This window comes from Rhinoraja longicauda, chromosome 3, assembly GCF_053455715.1.
Source record: "Rhinoraja longicauda isolate Sanriku21f chromosome 3, sRhiLon1.1, whole genome shotgun sequence".
Taxonomy (NCBI): domain Eukaryota; kingdom Metazoa; phylum Chordata; class Chondrichthyes; order Rajiformes; family Arhynchobatidae; genus Rhinoraja; species Rhinoraja longicauda.
Window position 1 is genome coordinate 29,952,321 of NC_135955.1, and position 20,904 is coordinate 29,973,224.

The following is a 20,904-nucleotide window of genomic DNA, read 5'->3' on the forward strand; positions in this document are numbered from 1 at the left end:
AATAGGAAGGTTATGGAATGGGAAGGAAGGGAATGGGACCACGGGGGAGAGGTGATGGGGAGATTAAACCAAAATCTGATGGGGGAAAGTGGGAACTGGTGTGTAAAATGTGTGGATAGTGGGTGTATGGAACCAGAAGGGGGAAGGGGTGAAAATGGGTGAAGGAGGGCTAGAGAAAGGTCAGAAGGAGAGAAGGAGGGATTGGGAGAAAACATACTGAAGGTGAGATTACTTGACATTGGAAAATGTTATACTCATACCATAGGGTTGATATAATTGCGGTCACTACACAGAAAGAGCCTTCTGGGACAGTGGCTGTTTTATCTTTTACATCTATTGATCAGAACGATTTAATGCCTCATTTGAAAGACAACACCTTCCACAGTGTAACATTCCCGAGATTTAATGCTCAGTTTTCTGAGGAGTGATTTCAACGCACAACCTTCTGACAGGCAAAATTAGTCATGGGAAAATGAAATACTTTGCTTTGGAAAATATCGATATTAACAGGGAAATGATGAAACTATGAATGCAACTCAACCAACTGTTTTACATTAAAAAAGTATTAACAATGATTTGCGCTACAGATTATTAATCTGATGAATGGATATACTCTGGTCCTAATAAAGGTTCATAGGTATCCTCCCAACACGGATCTATTAAAATAATCTGAAAGACTATTTTGTATTTCACTTGGACCATGATCAGAATTCTACATTTCCACATTTCAGAACAATATAGAATGCATCAATTCTGTCCCTTTGAGTGCATGGTGGTTCCAGACTGTTTCCACCAAGATGCAGCACAAAACGCCACCGGAGATCCTCTTTCCCTGTGGCTATCAAACTGTACAACTCCTCCCCTTTCTCTCGTGAGGTAGACTAACTTCCCACCCCCCACCCTCCAAGATCTTTGCACATCCCCAATCCTTTCCACTCGTTACTGTAATTTCATGTTTCATGTATCTATTGTTTTTATGACCGTTGGCAGATCAATTTCCCTCCTGTGCCAGCAGTTCCTTGTGCCTGCAGCAACTCTACTAGCTGCACCACTGTAAGGTTCTCAATTCAAAGTAAATGGTATAATGAAGGTGAAAATGAAGATGTCCATTTTCATCTTTTTATGGCTCTCAACCTGATCAGCAGGGAGTCTGAAAGAGATTCACCCCAAATTACTTGCAAATAAAGACAGTACTTACGGACACAGATCCCAGAACTTTCATAAAATCCCGGGCAGCACTGAGAACGACGACGGTACATTGTTTTCTCTCCCCGTCTGTAGGCTGTACGATAACTTATTCTGAAAGACAAGGCCCAAGGTTATAGCCTTAGATACAATGGGAGCATGAATCACACTTGTCTTAATGGAAATTAGGTAAACAATGAAAGGAAAATCAAAATATGCTTTAAGTAAGCCAAGAATATCATGTTATAGGTGAAAGCAATATTCTGAATCACACTGGTATGGCCCATAACCTGGTCCAGCTGTGAGAAGGCCAGATTTATGACTGGGCCTCAGGAGACAGAGCATGGAGGCCCAGTCCCTAAACTCTCAGACATCCTGTCACAGGAGCCAAGGCTGAGTGCAGACCCAACTTTTCTCAAAGCTGTTCATGCTAAGATGCAGTTAAGATTTATGCAAGGGATGAAAATAATAATTACTTATTTTAATTCCCTAAATGAAAGTTAATTGAAATGATGTTAAAAACAATGAATTGCATAATGGTTTTTTTAAAATTGTCCATTGACCTTCCAATTTCCAGGCCAAAAATCTCCATTACAATGAATGGGGACTTGACCCCATGCTTGGTCTGAACATCATTGAAGAAGAGAAACAATTAAACAACCAGGCACCTGTCACCCAGCTCACTGTGCACTTTAGAGCCTTCTCACAAACCCAGCACTCAATTGTGGCCCTTTGAGTTCATGGTGGTTCCAGACTGGTTCCACCAAGATGCAGCACAAAGATCCTTTGTGGCCACTCCCTTCAGAACTGCTGGCCACGGCCTGCATACTTCAGCCCAATAGTTTGACTCTTTTACCTTTCAAACTTATACTTTCTTCATAAAATTTGCAACACGGAACATAATACATGTAACCATTCACAATACAATATAAAGCATCTCATACAAGATCTATATTACAATGTCATGACATGGATAGGACAGGTTTGGAGGGATATGGGCCAAACACAGGCAGGTGGAACTGGGGTAGCTGAGACATGTTGGTCGGTGTGGGCAAGCTAGGCCGAAGGGTCTGTTTCCACTCTGTTTCACTCTATGACATAAATTCTGTATTCACTGAGTTGTATTCTCAGCAACAGGAAATTAAAGATACAAGTCTGAATTTTAAGGATATTATGGAGAAGTAATCAGATAGAAAAAAGAATTATTTTCATAGGCTGGGAAGTCTTCAACTGGGGCCGATGTTCGAAAATGTCTTTGTAGGAATGAAATGTAACATTTTGCTTCATAGCGAGTGGTAGACATTTGCAAAGACGAATTGTTGGATCAAGTTTTAATTTTTAAAGTGTGATTGATTTTTCCTTTGATTAAACGTGTTGAAGGTTGTGGGGAAAAGCAAATGAATGGAGATACATCACAGATGAGCCATGGTCCAAGAGAATGGTGTTGGCTGAAGGGGCTGAATGGTCGCCTCATCAAGAGAGAAAAATAAGGCTCAGGACATAAAAGTTCTTTGAACAATCTGTGGATGACTTTCTTATCCATTTGACAAGAGAGTCCCAAAAGAACATATCATTGTCAGTATGTAATACTCTCCAGCTTAAATTCTTCATTTGCTGATGACAAGCTAACTTGGCTGCTGCCAAAAATATCAGAAATTCAAAAATGACTTCATAAGTTCATAAGTGATAGGAGCAGAATTAGGCCATTTGGACCATCATGTCTATACCGCCATTCAATCATGGCTGATCTATCTTCCCCTCAACTCCATTCTCCTGTCTTCTCCCTATTAGCCCTGACACAAGTACTAATCCTTGACTTCATCAAGGAATAGTGAGATTTTTTTATGTTCAACTGGAACAAAATATCTGTGAATGAAATGTATTTTTCACTGCTTGCAAGCCATTACAATATCAACTTTAACTTTACCAAGCCAGATCTGAAGATAATTGCTAATTTTTATATAACAAAAGATCCTACGGGTCCACCGCTGATTTTCCGGCAACTGGTGGTCTGGCTCCTCTTTTATCCAGGCCAAATTACAAGAGCACACTTGAAATCCCCCGCCCCCCTGAAAATGTGGCACCTAGGCTGGGTGACGTGGCCGTTCTTGACCTCATTAGGACTTCCGCACTGATCGGCGGGTAGAACTTGCCCCCTGTGGCCAAGACACTGGAAATCCCACCTAGCCAGAGCCAGCAGATCCGTTCCCATTGCCAACTTTTGCAGACAACTTTGCAGGTCAGTATCTCGGCCACTGTAGGTCCTGCCAAACGGATAATATGGTGATGCTCTGGAACCAAGGGTGCCGGAAAATCGGTGCTGGACCTGTACTTTATTTTTGACATGACAAGAGGTGCTGAATTATACATACCGGTGCCGAGTACATTTAAACCAGTTCAGGATATCTGTGCAGCTCGTATAGTAAATCTGGTCGTATGGGTGGGCATAGGATTCTTGGACGGTCACCGAATAGCTTGGAAAGACAAGAGTGTGTTACTTGCAATGGAATGACCCATTCACAATCACTGTAACAATCTTTTGAAATCCACATGCTCCTAATTAAAATGGTTAGCCAATTATTATTGCTACTGATTCAGTATACTCTATAGTTCAGGAGTTAGTCTACCATTTGGTATTTCCTATCCTTACTGCAAGAGCATGCATGAATATGTTGTCTTTCCCATACCTGCCAATGAATACTCAGTTTTCTTCTTCTGATCGGCACAGTAATACATACACCAAATCCTCATTAATCAGAGGGAAAAATGCAAGGACTTCTTATTGACCACCATCAGAATGCCACAGGAGATCCTTTTTCCATGCTTCTTTCAAACTGTACAACTCCTCCCCTTCTGTCATGGGGTAGACTATCTCCCCTTCCCCCTCCCCCACCCCTCCCTCCCCAATTTTGCACATCCCCAATCCTTTTCACTCATCACTTTAATTTCATATTTCATGTATTTTGTATTTTATGACTGTGGGCAGATCAATTTCGCTCCTGGGATAAATAAAGTTCTATCGTATCGTATCGTATTGATATAAAAAAAAGAATTATATTATTAGGTGCTGACAATGAAACTGAGGCTGCAAAAATATATAGGAATCAACCTCTCCAAGAATATAACAACTTCTGCATCAGTTTCAATTTATAAGTTTCTGTTTGTCAAAACAGGTTAAAACATACAAGCAACTTTGGGCCACTTACCCATGTCCCCAACCCTCTGGTGTTCCCTACTCTAACTTTGACAACACAATCAGCCAACACTCTGAACCCTGACACTGGCCACCATCCTATCCCTTGATGTTCCCAAACCCGACGCAGACATCATAATCAGAAAAGGAGTACAAATCAAAAACCTATATATGCTGGAAATATTCAACAGATCAAGCAGCATCTGTGGGGAGTAGGAAACATCATGTCCGGCTGATGATCTTTCATCATAATAGCGTCATCAATCTGTTGCATTAACTCCGTTTCTCTCTTCACAGATACACCCTGATCTGCCAAGTGTTGTCCATTTTATAATTCAGAAGATGAATGATTTGGTCAAGTAAAGCAGGCTCACCTCTCCCAATGGCTGCATACATTTGGATCCTCGAGATTCAGCAACATTACGCTGTGCCAGAGACACCATGACAGAGTGATAATGATGGAAGCTCGGTGCGATGTGCAGGGACCCATCCTCTTACAAGCCAAGCCTATTTATTTGGGAGAAATAAAGCATTTGAACATTTAATGCATTGCAAAAGCATCTCATGATGGCAAACATAACATTACAATCTGACACACTTATTTCCTTATCCAACGCTGGGTTTTTTCTATTTATCTCGAAGCTCTTTGATACTTACTCCACCCATCCGCCAATCATCCCTTCTCCCACACACATCTGTATTGCCCTCTGTGCATCATCTATATCTCCCGTCTCCGTTTCCTGTGACTTTCAGTCTGAAGAAGGGTCGCGACCCGAAACGTCATCCATTCCTTCTCTCCAGAGATGCTGCCTGTCCCGCTGAGTTACTCCAGCTTTTTGTGCCTATCTTCACATATCACTTGTCAGGCTTTGCCCCACTCCTACCTCTCATTCCCAGCATTCTCCACACTTCTCCATCTAACTGAGGAACGATCCCAACCTGAAATGTCATCTGTCTATTTCCCTCCACAGATGATGCCTGGCACACAAAAGTGTTTTTTTGAGCAGTATAAATCATTGCACAGCAGTCATAGAAACGTTGAGCGGAAAAACTAATAATAGTTCAACTCCATCAACAGTATATAGTGTCAGTACACAGGGCCACCGTCTGATTGGGAACCAGATACGTTTCTCTGTACTTAGCAAGGAAGGGATCTGCAAGCTGCAGGAAGATATAGATGAGATGGTCAGATGGGCGGAGCAGTGGCAGATGGAATTTAATCCTGAAAAGTGCGAGGTGATGCACTTTGGCAGAAATAACTTGGAGAGGGAGTACACCATGAATGGAAGGACTCTAGGGAAGACAGGGGTAGAGAGGGACCTTGGAGTATAGGTACACAAGTCCTTGAAGGCAGCAGGACAGGTGGACAGGGTGGTCAAAAAGGCATATGGGTTACTGGCCTTCATTAGCCGGGGCATCGAATATAAAAGTAGGGGGGTAATGATGGAATTGTACAGAACACTGGTGAGGCCACAGCTGGAGTATTGTGTAGTTCTGGTCACCACATTATAGAAAGGATGTGATAGCTTTGGAGAGGGTGCAGAGGAGATTCACCAGGATGCTGCCAGGGATGAAGGGCCTCGGCTATGAGGAGAGACTGAGCAGACTGGGGTTGTTTTCCCTGGAGCAGAGAAGGCTGAGAGGGGACATGATCGAGGTGTACAAGATCATGAGGGGCATAGATAAGGTAGATGGCGGGGAACTTCTTCCACTGGTGGAAGGTTCAACAACGAGGGGACATAGATACAGGGTAAGGGGAGGGAGGTTTCGGGGGGATGTGAGAAAGAACTTTTTCACCCAGAGGGTGGTTGGAGTCTGGAACTCACTGCCTGGGGTGGTGGTGGAGGCGGGAACACTCACAACGTTTAAGAGGCATTTGGATGGGCACTTGAAATGCTACAACATTCAGGGCTACGGTCCAAATGCGGGAAAATGGGATTAAAATTAGACTGTGTTTGGTAACGGGCGGCGCGGACACGATGGGCCGAAGGGCCTCTTTCTGTGCTGTAGGACTCTATGACTCTACTTTGGAGCATCTTAGGATGCCTGCCTTTCTAAAGACCTCCTCACATGCTTTTCAGCAACAATTCTTTATCAACTGCAAGTTTTGGGGAATGCAAGCTGGGAGCCACAGGGCTTCCAGACCTCAAACAAAGGGACCAATCAAAATCAAAGGACTGCAGACGCTGTCAATCTAAAATAAAACAGAAAATGTTGTAAACAATTACCAGGCAGCATCTGGGGAAAGAAATAGAGTATTAACATTTTAGGTCTGTGATCCCTTGTGAGAACAGAGACCAATTGTCTCTATCTTGAACAAGCAAGTACAATTCTTTTTTAAAGCATAATTGAGAATGGAAAGGAATGAATATGAGTAGAAACAAAGGCAGAAAATAAAATAAAACGACAAAAGAAAAATTGGATGATGAGAAAATAGCGAATGAAAGAAAAATTAAAAGAAAAAAATGTAAATTTGACATTGATATACTTTAGAAAAAAGATGGAATAGTTTATTTTTGTTCCTTTCTGTCCCAGAGAACTTGATTGGCATTGGTTTAACAATTATGAGGTTGCTACCTTGCAGCATTGGTCACCAGCAAGTGTATTGTAACCAACAAACATACAAATTCAGGAAAAGGCATTGGTATTGGCCAGACTCTGAAGCCTTTTGGGTAAGGCCATCAATACAGTGGCAGGCTCTGGAGATTTCACAGCACATTGTGAATCTCCACACCCTGACCGTGTCGCCTGAATTGCTTGGAAATAGCTGGCCACTTCATTACTTTGTCAATATTGCTTCAACAGACCTGATCTAGTTCTTGTCCAAATTTTGCTTCTAGTGTTTCCATCTGGTGGACGTTGATGCAGTAATTCCTGTTTGGGTTCCTGTGTCCTCTCAGAGGCAGCAGTGACATTGGTGAAACCTACTCAGCCCATTTCCTGCCAGAGGACTTATTCCTTGACAAGAAACACTTAGGCAGTCACCTAACCAACTGCCCACAACCTCCTCAGCATGGCAGCACTCCAGTGCCATCCCCAGGAGCGTTGAGTTGAGCCTATCTGGTTGAGTCATATGGTCTTCCCTGATCCCAGAAGTACATCCAAATTCTGCTGTTGCAGATTTTACAGCTTCACCTTCTTCCTTTTGTGAAATATCTTGCAAATGTTTGAGATAATTTTCCTAACAAAATTAAACATTCAAAACACTGAAAGAAAAAGTCTTTTAGAAGGCCTTTTTCATTCTCCGATTTTATGATAATTCTCGTACCTTCAATATGCAGTAATCATAATCCAATGCTCCCATGGTTTGTAAGAATATTAGATGGTGCAACTCATTTTTAAATCTGAGATGGGGAAGTGATTTACAAACCTCTCTCTAAAAGCTTGAAGTGGGTTTTTTAAAAAATCTAACAAGATTGTCTGCAGCTGAAAATAATTATTTTGCAAGTTGGACATAGGATACTGGGCCATCAAAGGAATTCTCAACTTAAAGATTCAATTAGAGAAGCCCTTCCTAAAATTACAAACTAAAAATAAATATTTTATAAATATACTCATTTTCGTTTTGAAAGCCAAGTTGCATTAATCAGTTGTCAGATCTGCCCTGAGTTCCATCTGGTACTGGTAATGGGATTACAAAGTTAAGACTGCAATATTCCAGTAATATTATTTCTCAGGTTTTGTCAGTTGTCATCTCCAACCCTGTGATCCTCCAGCATGCAAGTATCCCTTCAACTCAAGCACTTTGGAAATCAGGGTTCTACATCTCTTCAGTTAACAAGGTCCCAAATTCTGGAAAGTTTAAAAAAAAATGCATATGCTGGAAATCTGAAACAGGGATAATCAGGAGGTCATACATCAACTGTACAAAAAGAAACAGGGTTGATATTTCAGGTCCATTGTCAGATCTGCAACTTTGAAATGATAAGTGGATTTTAACTTGCAGAGTTGGTTGGGGGGGGAGGGATGAAGAAGTACCTGTGACAAAGAAACCCACACAAACTTGAGGAACAACACCTAATCTTCCATGTGGCACATTGCAGCTCTTAGGACTTAACACTGAACTCAATAATTTTAGATAACTAGTCTTTCCTGTTTGTGCCAGTGTTGGCTATTTCTGATGGAAGATGATCCATCTGCAACATTAACTCCGTTTTTTTCTCTCCACATATGCTGCCTGTTCTGCTTAGTATTGCCATCACTCTATCATTTTAGATTCAAATGGATAAAGATTCAGATGTTTATTGTCATATACACCCGTGTGCAATGACATTTCTTCTTCACATCATCAGGCTCGGTGTAAACAGGATACATACAGTCAATATTACAATAAATTAATCCAAACAGCACAATGGTGAAATATTGTAGTGCATTGCAAGGTAATGCAAAAGGTTATTAAAGTAAAATAATGAAATAACCAAATGGGGTAGAGTTAAGAACAAGATTAGCACCTCCAACCTCCAGCAAGAGATGGGGGGGGGGGGGGGAGGGAGGTGGTGAAAGAGATCATACACCTGTAGTTCCAGGAGTCTGATATCAGTGGGGAAGAAGCTGTTCTTTTGTATGAGCTTTCAAGTTGCTGTATCTTCTCCCAGAAAGTAGAAAAGGGAATGGCCCCAGGATGACAGGTATCCTTGATGATACATTCAGCCTTTCCAATGCAATGCTCCTAAAGATAGACTGAAAGGGAGGAAGCAATAAGTCTTATGGATGGGCAATATTCACCATTCTCTGCAAGTTCATGCCGGCAAAATCAAAGCAAAGCAGTTGCCATACTAGGTTGAGATACATCTTATCAGAATACTTTTGGTAGTGTATCGATAGAAGTTCGAAAGAATCTTGCTGGACATGCCAAATCTACTCAGGCATTGAAGAAAGTAAATATGCTGACACGTTTTCTTGAGCATTGCATCGGAGTAAAGATATTGCAGGCTATATGGATGCCTAAGAACTTGCAGCTGTCGACCATCGCTACAACCGCTCCATTGATGAGGATGAGGGTTCAGTTCACCCCCTCTCTTCCTTGGGTCAACAACCAACTCTTTTGTCTTGCAGGTGTTAAGGGCTAGGTTATTGTCCTGACGCCATGAAACATGGTTCTCGATCTCTTTCTTGAAATTCATCTCATTGTTATTATTGATCCAACCAACAACAGTGGTATCATCGGCGAACTTAAAGATTGAGTTGGCACGACACTTGGCCATACAGTCATGCGTGTACAGGGAGTCGAGCAAAGGACTAGGCGGACAAACATGAGAGGCACCAATGTTAAGGGTTAGGGTGGAGGAAATGTTCTGATCAATTCTAACTGACTGAATTCTGCTGGTCAGGAACACCCGAGGCCAGTTGCAGATGGAGGTCCCAACCCCAAGGTCTCAAAGTTTAATATTATAATGTTGAAGGCTGAGCTTTAGTCAGTGAATGACATCCTGATATAGATGTTCTTCTTGTCTTGCTGATCCAGGGCTGAATATAGTACAAGAGCAATGGCATCCTCCATAGACCTAGTTTTCTTGTACGCTAGTTGCAAGGGTCTAGATTGTCCAGAAGACTGGTGCAAATGTGGGTCATTACTTGTCTTTCAACCTATGGCTAAGAAACATTATCACGACTTGACAAATTATATGGTTAAAAATAATACGAAGTAGGAACAAAGAACTGCAGATGCTAGTTTACACAAAAGGACACAAAGTGCTGGAGTAACAGCATTTCAGGCAGTGTCACTAGAGAACATGAATAGGTGATGTTTTAGGTCGAGACCCTTCTTCAGTCTGCAGAAGGGTCCCAAACCAAAACATCATCGATTCACATTCTCCGGAGATGCAGCCTGATCCATTGTTACTCCAGCATTTTGTGTCTTAAAAATAATAATTTTTACAACATGGAAAATATTGCTAATTTTCTCACATTCTGAGGTGTCAACCTCAAGCCCCATTTTTGTGTCTATCTTTTTGTAAAATAAGAACATTCATAGAAGAGTACAGCACAGGAACAGGCCCTTGGCCTGCAATGTCCATGTCGAACATAATGCCAAGTTAAATTAATCTCCTCTGCCTGCACATGACCCATTTCCCTCCATACCCATGTGTCTATCTAAAATCCTATTAAATGCCCTATAAGGAAATCAAATGCCTTGTCACCCATAAAGAAAACTAATAGCTCCACTTGTTGCCACGTTAAATCACGGAATGAAATATTGAACTGTATTCACAATCTCACTAAAGGGTTTCTCTAATCTCAATTTACAAAAGAAACCAGAAGAAATGTTCCCTTTAAAAAGGGTTTTACATCACAACCTTCTCTTCCAATATTAATTTTGAATACATTGTTGAAATGTTACATGTTTTGCAGTGACAACAGATATGGGTAAACTACCCTTTGGATGCATAAACTCCTCAATTGTCAACTTGACCCAAGACAGTGCCAGCCAAGGCTAGATAATCTATAGTTACTCCAGTTTAGCTCTGAGAAATTAAGGAACATATATAACTGAAACAAAATTTCCACCAAAACACAATCGTTTCCAAATAATTATTCATATTTTCAATCAACTGGAGTGCAGTACAAATAGATCAAATGGCTGCTAATAAAACAGTATAAATTTCATTTTTAGTTGTATGCACTTGATAAATGAGTGTTCATAGAAATAAACTTGACAAGTTTGTGAAAATGCCAACTTAACTGTTTTCCATAAATTATAAAATTCCCATTGTAAGTTTTTTTTTTAACCTATTTTATAATGATCCCCTTGTGCTATGGAGTAGCACGAGATGAAGGCATTTTATATGTTGTTGTGCAAGAAAACATTTATACAATTACTAAAAGTGCAGCCAAACTAATCTATAAAATTTGTACTTCCTCCACATCAGTCACATATCGCTGCTTCAAGTGTTTCTCTTTGTTATTAATGCAAAATATTTTTCATAAAAATGGCAGGAAACAGAGTCATTTTGAGCTCTTTTCAAATTAATTGACTTGGGCTTGGGTAATTTGCCTCAAACATTGCTTTATTAATCTCAGTTAAGAGCCAATTACCATTATCTGTAGATGGCTATTTAAGCTATTCCACTCAGGAGTAATTTTTAAACAAATGGGGCAGGTTAAACATGACTTCAGCAGCAAAGCACTGCCATATCATTATAACTAGAGTTTGAAGCAGACCAGAGGATATATATTAATTTCTAATGTCTTCCACATTATGAGAGAGATTTTGTAGAGATTGCCCTGAGCAGGGTAAAAGATTGTGGAAATTTGAGAGCAATTATATGTGAAGATTCCGTGATCTTCAACGATGTTTAAGTGCCAGCTCCACCCACAAACCTCTTCAAGATCCCCCAATCAATGTAATGAGGGTAGAGAATTTTAGCCAATTGCCCTGGTTATTTGAGGGTTTGTTTCTCCAAGGCACACATGTATCAGGCACATTTTAAAATAATTTTCACATCAGTGTTTAATTGAACAAGAAATCAAATGTATTTAGCATCGAGATTAATGGGGTTTTGAGTAGGGTTTGGGGCTAGTGCAGGAAAGTGATGCTGAGGCAAGAGATTAGCCATGATATTATTGAATGGCAGAACACCCACATGGGGCCATACCCTATTCTAATACAGTCCCTCACAGAACACAGGTCAGCGAATTCCTCTGATAGTCGTGGCCATAAGAGACTGGTGTCTACATCATATAGCGGGAGTGTATTAGGAAACTATCCTCCACTCACTGCATTTGAAGGAGAATTTTTTTCCCACAAGAGACTCTATGATGCACAGAGACCCTTTTAAATAGTTACTCTGTTAAAAAACATATGGACAGGTACATGGATAGGATAGGTTTAGAGGGATATAGGCCAAACGCAGGTAGGTGGGACTGTTGTAGATGGGCAGGTTGGTCAGCCTGGGCAAGTTGGGCCAAAGGCCCTGTTTCCATGCTCTATGACTGATGAGCAAACAGTAAGACTAACTGGCCCCTGTTGGGGGCATAGACAATGTCAAATAATTCCATGTACTGGGAAAACCAAACCAAAAGCTTCTGAAACATGAAGTTAATAACTATAAAGATGAAGGAGATGTAATTGCAACACTTCTTTAAGTCCCATCCTCTATGTATCATGTGAACCATCCTACAGTAGAGACATAGTGCTCACAACTCCCCTTTACCAATGAATTTAATAGATGGATGCACCAAATAATCGACTGAGTGCAGATACAAGAGACTGCCAAAGCTGGAATCTGGAGTAAAAACAACTGTAGGACGAGTTTAGCAGGTCAAGCAGCCTCTGTGGGGAGAGGATAGGGGTGATGGGGAGGGTGAAGATACAGTCCTGAAGCAGAATTTCAATCCACAACATCGACAATTCCTTTCCCCCCAGCAGATGCTGCTCAACCTGTTGAGTTCTTCCAGCAGTTTGTTTCCAGCAATCTAATGAAGCCATGCTCTTTCAGGCAGATAAATTAGTTCTTTGCACCTTGTTAAAAAGTAATTAGGCATGATTAAATGTTTAGCAAGGAAAGGGGTGTTTGAGAACAGTGCTCACTCCTTTAATCTTCTTTCCAATCTCCCTGTAAAGCTGACCAGGCTACTCTGGTATCCCTCTCACAATGATCAACATACTAATTCATTCAGCTGCTCTCCAAATCCAACCCTTTTGGTGCCCACTTAAGAGGATCATCATCCATTTGTATTGTCAATTTATTGCCCCATTTAAACCAGATTAGGGATCTATATCCCTACCAGTATCTGAAATATTGTCTAATAGGAGGAAAAGTATGGATGAAGATTCCAGCAGCAGATAGACTGAGGGAGGAGCAGAAACTGGCAATGTAATGCTACTGTTGATGTTAGTAATGCAAGGATGGAAATAAGATTAGCAATAATGTCATAAATAGCTGATCTTGGGATAAAATCATACTCCGATTTAAATCTCATTGAAACTAGATTCATTTAATTTTGAAAATGCTGGGTGAAAGGTTATAGCTGTTGTGTTTGGACTTTCTCTTTACAAATAGTGATTAAACTGATATGCACGTCCAGCAATTTTTGTTTTTGTATCAGATTACCAACATTTGCAACTTTTCTTATCGTCATCTGCACGTTCAATTTTAAATAGCTGCTCATTTAGAAAGGCCAGTGACCCAGGAAAGTGTTCAGCTTGCCTGTTATGTAGAAATTGTTATTCTTGTTTCTGCATGACTCAGCCACTTACAATTTTGGAAGTCTCTTCCAGCCCATCTGCAAGATCGCTTCATTCTGATTCCGCACTCCAGACCATCCCTGATTTAGCCACTGGCTGCACGGATCACAAGCTTTAGAATCAACTCTTCAAATTTCCACTGCCTTAAAATCCTCCTTCCAGCCACTCCTTAAAACCTACTGCAATCATCACTCTTCATTTTTTCTGTATTAAATTTTACTTTGACAACTCTCCAGTGAAGTATCTCATGCAAGTTACAATAAAACTAAGCTGTCTGACCATTCGGACTAGATTATGTTATTGGGACTGGAATGTTTTTGAGCCACAAGAAGGAGAGGCTAGGACTTTTTCCGCTGGAGTTTACGAGGCTGAGGTTATAGAGGTTTATAAAATAATGAGAGCAATAGATAAGGTGGACAGCCACAATCTCTGTTCCACGGTGGGGAAATCTAAAATTAGAAGGCTTGAAGGTGAGAGGGGAATGTTATAAAAAAGGGGATCTGGAAGAAAACTCTTTCACACAGAGGGTGGTACATATGATGGAATGAACTGCCAGAACCATGTCATCTAGGGTCAACGGTTGGCTCATCCAAAGACTTGGTGTCATCCAAAGACTAACATTTTGGAAGGCTGTACAGTCGGCAGCCTTGATGTTGTACTTGGAATGGATTTGCAAATCCTTAACATATCCAGCTGTGATGTCCTCTTCCTTCTATGTTGTCCTCTTCCTTCAGAGATCAAATAATTCTTGCAATCAGCCGTTTGGAAGAAAGGAGAACACGTTTCATCATGCCTCATGGAGCAATCTCTGGATCAGAAGATGATCATGGACAACTCATGAGGTGCAGAATGAGGCTTGCCTTTTCTTCACCTCTAAACTCCTCCACAACATCTACTTCCATTGACTGCAGAAAACCAGATGCTGCATTCTTTCCCTCCAACTCCCTCTCATTTTCTGAGCATTGTTGAGGATGATGACGTGCCTTTGACATTCATCTTCATGGCTTCTCAACAGTGCAACGTGATCAGCAGTTTTGCTTTCTACATTTTTGGCAGATAGTGGGTCATCCCAGATAAACCATGTGGCCTTATCTTATGCCCATGGAGAATAAACCATGTGGCCTTATCTTATGCCCATGGAGATGGCACTTGTCAGGGAAAATAATACAGTTAATGGCAGGGCCCTTAACAGCATTGCTGTACAAGTAGGCAGAGTGGAAAATAAGGCACATGGTATGCATACCGTCATCTGTCGGGGCATGGTGAATAAGAATCAGGAAGTCCTGTTGCAACTTAATTAAACTTTTGCATGCAGTTCTGGTCACCCCCATTACAGAAAGAACATGGAGGCTTCGGAGGAATTGTAGAAGAAGTTTACCAAAATGCAGCCAGGATTAGAGGATATTAGCTCTGAGGAGAGGTTAGACAAACGTATCGTTTTCTCTGAAGAAATGGATGCTGAGGAGACACCTGATAGAGGTTTATAAAATTATGGGAGGCATAGAGAGGTAGATAGTCAGGGTAGAAATGTCAAATACCAGAGGACATAGCTTTAATGTGAAAGGGGGAAGAGCTTAAACGAGATGTGCAGAGTAAGTTTTTCTTAAATACACACAGAGTGGTAGATCCCTGGAAAGCATTGCCAGGGGTACTTGTGGAGGCAGATACGATAGTGGATTCAAGAGTCTTTGAGGCACACGAATAGGCAGAGAATAATGGGATAATGGAATAATTTTGGGCGGTACGGTGGTGAAGCGGTAGAGTTGCTGCCTTACAGCGCTTGCAGCACCAGAGACCCGGGTTCAATCCCAACTGCGAGTGCTATCTGTACTGAGTTTTTACGTTCTCCCCGTGACCGCGTAGCTTTGCTCTGAGATCTTCAGTTTCCTCCCACACTCCAAAGACGTTCAGGTTTGTAGGTAAATTGGCTTGGTAAATGTAAAAATTGTCCCGTGTGTGTGTGTGTGTAGAATAGTGTTAATATGCGGGGAACACTGGTCGGCGCGGACCCAGTGGGCCAAAGGCCTTGTTTCCACGCTGTATCTCTAAACTAAACTAAGAAAAAAGTACAGCAGGGGAATTCGGCAGAAATTCCTTTACTCTAATCTTATCTTATGCCCATACAGTTAATAGCATGCCAAATAGCATCAAAGGATCGTTGGAGAAAAGAATAGCTGAGTGTTATGCTGGTGTGTCAGAGAAATGGGAAGATTACAACTGTACCTAAAGGCTAAGATTTTCAGCTAGCGCAAATCTATTTCTTTTAAATTTATACTCGTTCATTGATCTAACATTTTCTGTAGGACTGAGTTCCATTGTTAACTATCTATTGTGAGAAGAGATGGTTCTTAACCTCCCAATGGTCCAGCTTTAGACTTTAGACACAGCGCGGAAACAGGCCTTTCGGCCACACGAGTCTGCTCTGACCAGCGATCACCCAGTACACTCGCACTATTGGTATCCTACACACTAGGGACAATTTATAATTTTATCGAAGCCAATTAACCTGCAAACCTGAATGTCTTTGGAATGTAGGAGAAAAGCAGAGCACCCAGAAGAAACCCATACCGTCACAGGGAGAACGTACAAACTCCATACAGACAGCACCCGAGTCAGAATCAAACCTAGGTCTCTGGCGCTGTAAGGTAGCAACTCGACTACTGTGCCAGCTTATAAGGTCACATCTCCTTGTCCTAAATTTTCCCAATTGGAAGTTTTCCATCTGCTCTCTCAAATTGGTTCAGTATCCTTAAGAAACCCTTCTCAAATCATTTTTAAAAATGTTTCATTGCCATAGAACACACGTCTAGTTTCTGCAATCGCCAAAGAATTGCTACCCAAATGTCACCACAATTGTTTTATGGTGACAACTTTTCAATTGATAGTGTCACATCAGGTGTTTAATCCCATGCAGGCTATGGCTTTTAATGAGTAACGCAGTGGGGCACCAGGTTATGCAAGGGATTTGTTCTTGAGAAGTGTCCATAACCTTAATTTTCTGTAAGTCAGAAATAAACAGTTTCTCCCCAAATCATAATGGGAAACCCTTAGCCTTAACACCTCTTGGAGATTCATTTGCAAAAAGTAGACTGATGAAAGTCACCTTAGGAATTTTAGCAGGAAGTGAATTGTGACCAATATATTTGTGAATCCAGCCAAAGAACTTAATGGTATGTTGTTAAGCTGGAAAGAGCGCAGAGAGGATTTACGAGGATGTTGCCAGAACTTGAGGGTCTGAGCCATAGGGTGAGATTGGGTGAGCTAGGACATTATTTCTTGGAGCGCAGGACGATGAGGGGAGATCTTATAGAGGTGTACAAAATCATTTGGGGAATTGATAGAGTAGATGCACAGAGTCTTTTACCCAGAGTAGGGAATCAAGAACAAGAGGATATAGGTTTAAGGAGAGAGGGGAAAGATTTCATAGGAATCTAAGGGGCAACTTTTTCATAAGAGGGTGGTGGGTGTATGGAATGAGCTGCCACGGGAGGTAGTTGAGGCAGAGACTATAACAACACTTAAAAGGCATTTGGGCAGGTATGTGGACAGGAAAGGTTTAGAGCGATATGGGCCAAACCCAGGCAGGTGGGATTAGTGGAGATGGAGCAGCTTGTCCTAGTGTAGATGGGGCACATTGGGCCAAAGGGCCTGTTTCCGTGCTGTAAGACTGATTCTAAAAGAAAGAGAATGCTAATTAGGTGTGATTTGTGATGTTTGACATTACCTGAAGGAGAGTTCAGGGAAAGCACTGGCATTTTCTCAGGAAGATCTCTGCATTGTTTGTTGGTAAAGAGATTCCAGATCTGTACCCGAGAGCAGAGTCCAGTACAATTCCTTAAAGTCGGATTTTCATAAGTCAAGTCTTGTGCAACCTGGGGACGGGACCCGTAGTACACACATTGCGTGACAGATCAGTGAGAAAGTCCTTCAGAATTTTTTCCCCAGCTGGTAACTCCAGAGGCTGCAGTCTCATGCTGAGCATTTGGCATTTAGGTCAGTGATTTCTCTATTTTCCCCCTGACTCTGACAGTTGAGTATAATAGACAAGAGCTGTTTTTCACTACACCCCCTCCTCCCCGCCCCCTTCATTTATTTATTATTAGATGATTCAATACCAATTATAACATTAGATTAAAACTTTGAAATAATGAACTGCCAGAGGCTACCTCTCAGGACATTCTGAATGATCTCATTGACTACTATAAGGTCCTGAGAAGGTTTGAAAAGATAGATACTGAAGAACTATTTTTTTTCCCAGCTGGTGACTCCAGAGGCTACAGTCTCATGATGAGCACTTGGCATTTAGGTCAGTGATGAGGGTTGTGAAGCTTTAAAATTCTTCACCTCAGAGGAATGTGAATGCGGGGTCATTGACTACGTCTATGGCTGAGATTTGGGCGTTAAACAAATTGGGGAAATAGATGAGGTTAAAGGTTAGCCATGATCAGGTTCAATGGCAAAGAGATTCAAGGGTAAATGCACCCCCTCCTGCTCCTCCCACTTAGGCTCCTAAGAGTTGAATATGCGCAAAATAACTTTTCAATTATTGACTATATTAGGAAGTTCGGCCCAACTCACAAATGGTTTGTGTAGCTAGGAAAAAGGAAATTTTGACAGCCTATTACCATCCAGAACTTGATGTTTATTTCCGTTTATGTAATTGTTGGTAATGAGAGAATGGAAAGCTTATGTTAGTACGGATGTAATGCATGACCTGCCAGTCAGAAGTGAATGGACGAGTCACCATGAGATAGCCTAAGACATCTGGATAGAGATAGATGGAGACAGTCTACCAGATTCAAGCAAGGGTCAGCCAAACAACGCAAAGGAAGTTGATGCAGAAGTCTCTGTCTCCCAAAGCAAATGAACGGATCTTTGAGATCTGAACTGCACTGTTATTCAATTAGAGGCTATGAGAATTCTCAGCTGCAAAATGTGATGGAGCAGAAATTATCTCGGGTCACCAATGCTAAATGTAGGCGGACATGTTGGCCACTGGTTATGTACTCATTACTGCATATCTATTTGCAGTTGAACATTTTGCATCTGACAACCAAATTTTCCTCCTGTTGGGTTTTAAAATAAACTAAGGGCCAAGTATAAAGCCTTGGATAATCTTAGCTACAGGTTTAATCAAATACTCTACACATCCAATAAGGAACTAGCGATAGATGCTTTAAAAGAGAGCTCCAAAAAGTTATTTTTCTGACCATCCAGTGTGGACTAATTTGAGAGGAGAGAGGATTCATGTTTTATATTAATTATTCCCACCTAAGTTCAAATGTCTGGTGTGCAGACACGTCTAATCAAGTATCATTGACCTGCCTTAAAAAACACATCAAAACAGGATGCGCTCAGAGCCCTTCCAGTTAATATGACAATTACAGCCTACTGCATTGCAAGCATGAATCACTTGGCTCCATTGCCCTCAAATTGTGTAGGAGTGTATTTTAATGAAATAGTTCAACTAGGTTCTGAGCATGCAGCTTCTTTCAGAGGATCCATATTTAGCAAACAGAACAATTTTCCATTTATAACCTGCAAACACTAAAAGAGATCACTAATTAATTTTCTCATTGAGAATCATTGCACAGTTTTGAGAAGGTACAGTTTTGACTTATTGTAAGTATACTAAGCCACTTAAGATAACTGTCATCAAACTTGAATAGATTATGAGGACACTCATTTCACTTTGGTCATAAATATGTATTGTAAATAATTGAAGGCCCATTGTCACTCCACTGGTAATAGCCTACCAACCCAAAGAAAGGCCTGTTTAACTTATGTTCCATTTTGTGTTTTATGAACCGATTATTATTCCCTCCAAAACATTACATACAACACCATGGCCTTTTTTTGTATGCGGTATCCTTTTGTATACCTTAAATACATGACAAAAATCCAGATATATCTTCTTGAACCTAATGTCTGAGCCAATTGTAAAATTGATGTAACAGATTTGCTGCAATTATTTTACAAGCCGAGGTACTGCAGCATCAATACAACAGCATTTAAACAAAACAATAGTCCCATTCTATACATTTAATAGCAATATTGAACATGATTGACACTGCAATATGTGGGCTGAAACAATAAGATGATCCATTTCCTGCTTGAGAATGAAGCAGATTAAATTTCCAGAAGGATATAAAATTCTCTAAAATTACACTTGTGGAGTGGATAAACATATTATATATTTAAAAACTCCATGGACTTATCAACCAATTAAACAATTCCTAATTCAATTATTTAAACAAAATCTTAATCAAAATCATGGTATGGTTATATTTTAGTTTACGAGGCATGGTTAGAATTCACTGGTCACATGTTCAAATTAGCACAAACAAGACAAAAGCACGTGTTATTTTTTCATTTGCATTTAAACCCTAAAAAAAATGTAAGTCTTGTTTCTATTCTAGGTTTGAAAGTACAAATAATATAACTATTTATTGCCTCAGGAAGTTTATGTGGCATAAGGAATATTTCAATAGTACAATATAAAGGATTTAATGTAATTGGAGTGGGGACAATTTAGGCACAAGCATCTGAATTCGCCCAAGAAAGTCAGAATATAAATTTAATTAAATTTGGAGGAGAAAAAAACCCCAGATTTAATGCCAAATTGTTATTTTAATGAATAAAAGCCCTTTTGATCTATTTGTGAAGGAAATCTGTTGTCCATAGCCAGTCCGTCCGATCTTTGCAATCAGAACCACAGAAATAACATTGGCAGGATGCCTCCCTTGTAGTCCATGCAGCCATGCAGTTGCATTAAATAGCTTAAATGGATATGTAGCAACAATCAGAAAGAATCTAGGTTCTAAATCAGAATTGTTTCTGCAAAAAATTCCTAGGTACTATCTGCAGACTGATAGCAAAGTTAGGACAAATGCCCCACAAACATTTTAAGCACTGGTCTTACATAGCCTTTATGACAGAATTTTAACAGTTGCTTGATTATATCTGCCAGATATTTCCATTACAGTGGCACAGCTGGTAAAACTGTTGCCTCACAGCACCAGGGACCCCAGTTTGATCCTGACATCAGGTACCTTCTGTGTGGAGTTTGCATGTTCTCCCTTTGACCATGTGGGTTTCCTCCGGGTGCTCTGGCTTCCTCCCACACCCCTAAGATGTGCGGGTTTGTAGGTTAATTGACCCCTATAAAATTGCCCCTGACGTATAAAGAGTGGACAAGAAAATGGGATAACATAGAACTTGTGTGAACGGGTGATCGATGGCCACTGCCTGTGTTGTGTCTTCGGGTTTGATGTCCTGATAATAACGACACAATTCAGGTTGTTTCAGTTGCCTTAATTTACTCCTTTATTCAGCTCCT

The 20,904-nt window shown here is 40.8% G+C and overlaps 1 protein-coding gene across 1 annotated transcript in view; it reads right to left on the reverse strand.

Annotated features, from left to right (window-relative positions):
* megf10 (multiple EGF-like-domains 10) overlaps nucleotides 1-20,904 on the reverse strand; it is a 158,269-nt gene that overhangs the window by 115,277 nt on the left and 22,088 nt on the right. The window contains exons 2-4 of the mRNA XM_078395540.1: nucleotides 4,753-4,885; nucleotides 3,558-3,659; nucleotides 1,199-1,299 (exon numbers count right to left, since the gene is read on the reverse strand). Coding sequence (XP_078251666.1) covers nucleotides 1,199-1,299; nucleotides 3,558-3,659; nucleotides 4,753-4,868 — 319 coding nt within the window. The 5' untranslated portion in view covers nucleotides 4,869-4,885. The remainder of the gene's footprint in view (nucleotides 1-1,198; nucleotides 1,300-3,557; nucleotides 3,660-4,752; nucleotides 4,886-20,904) is intronic.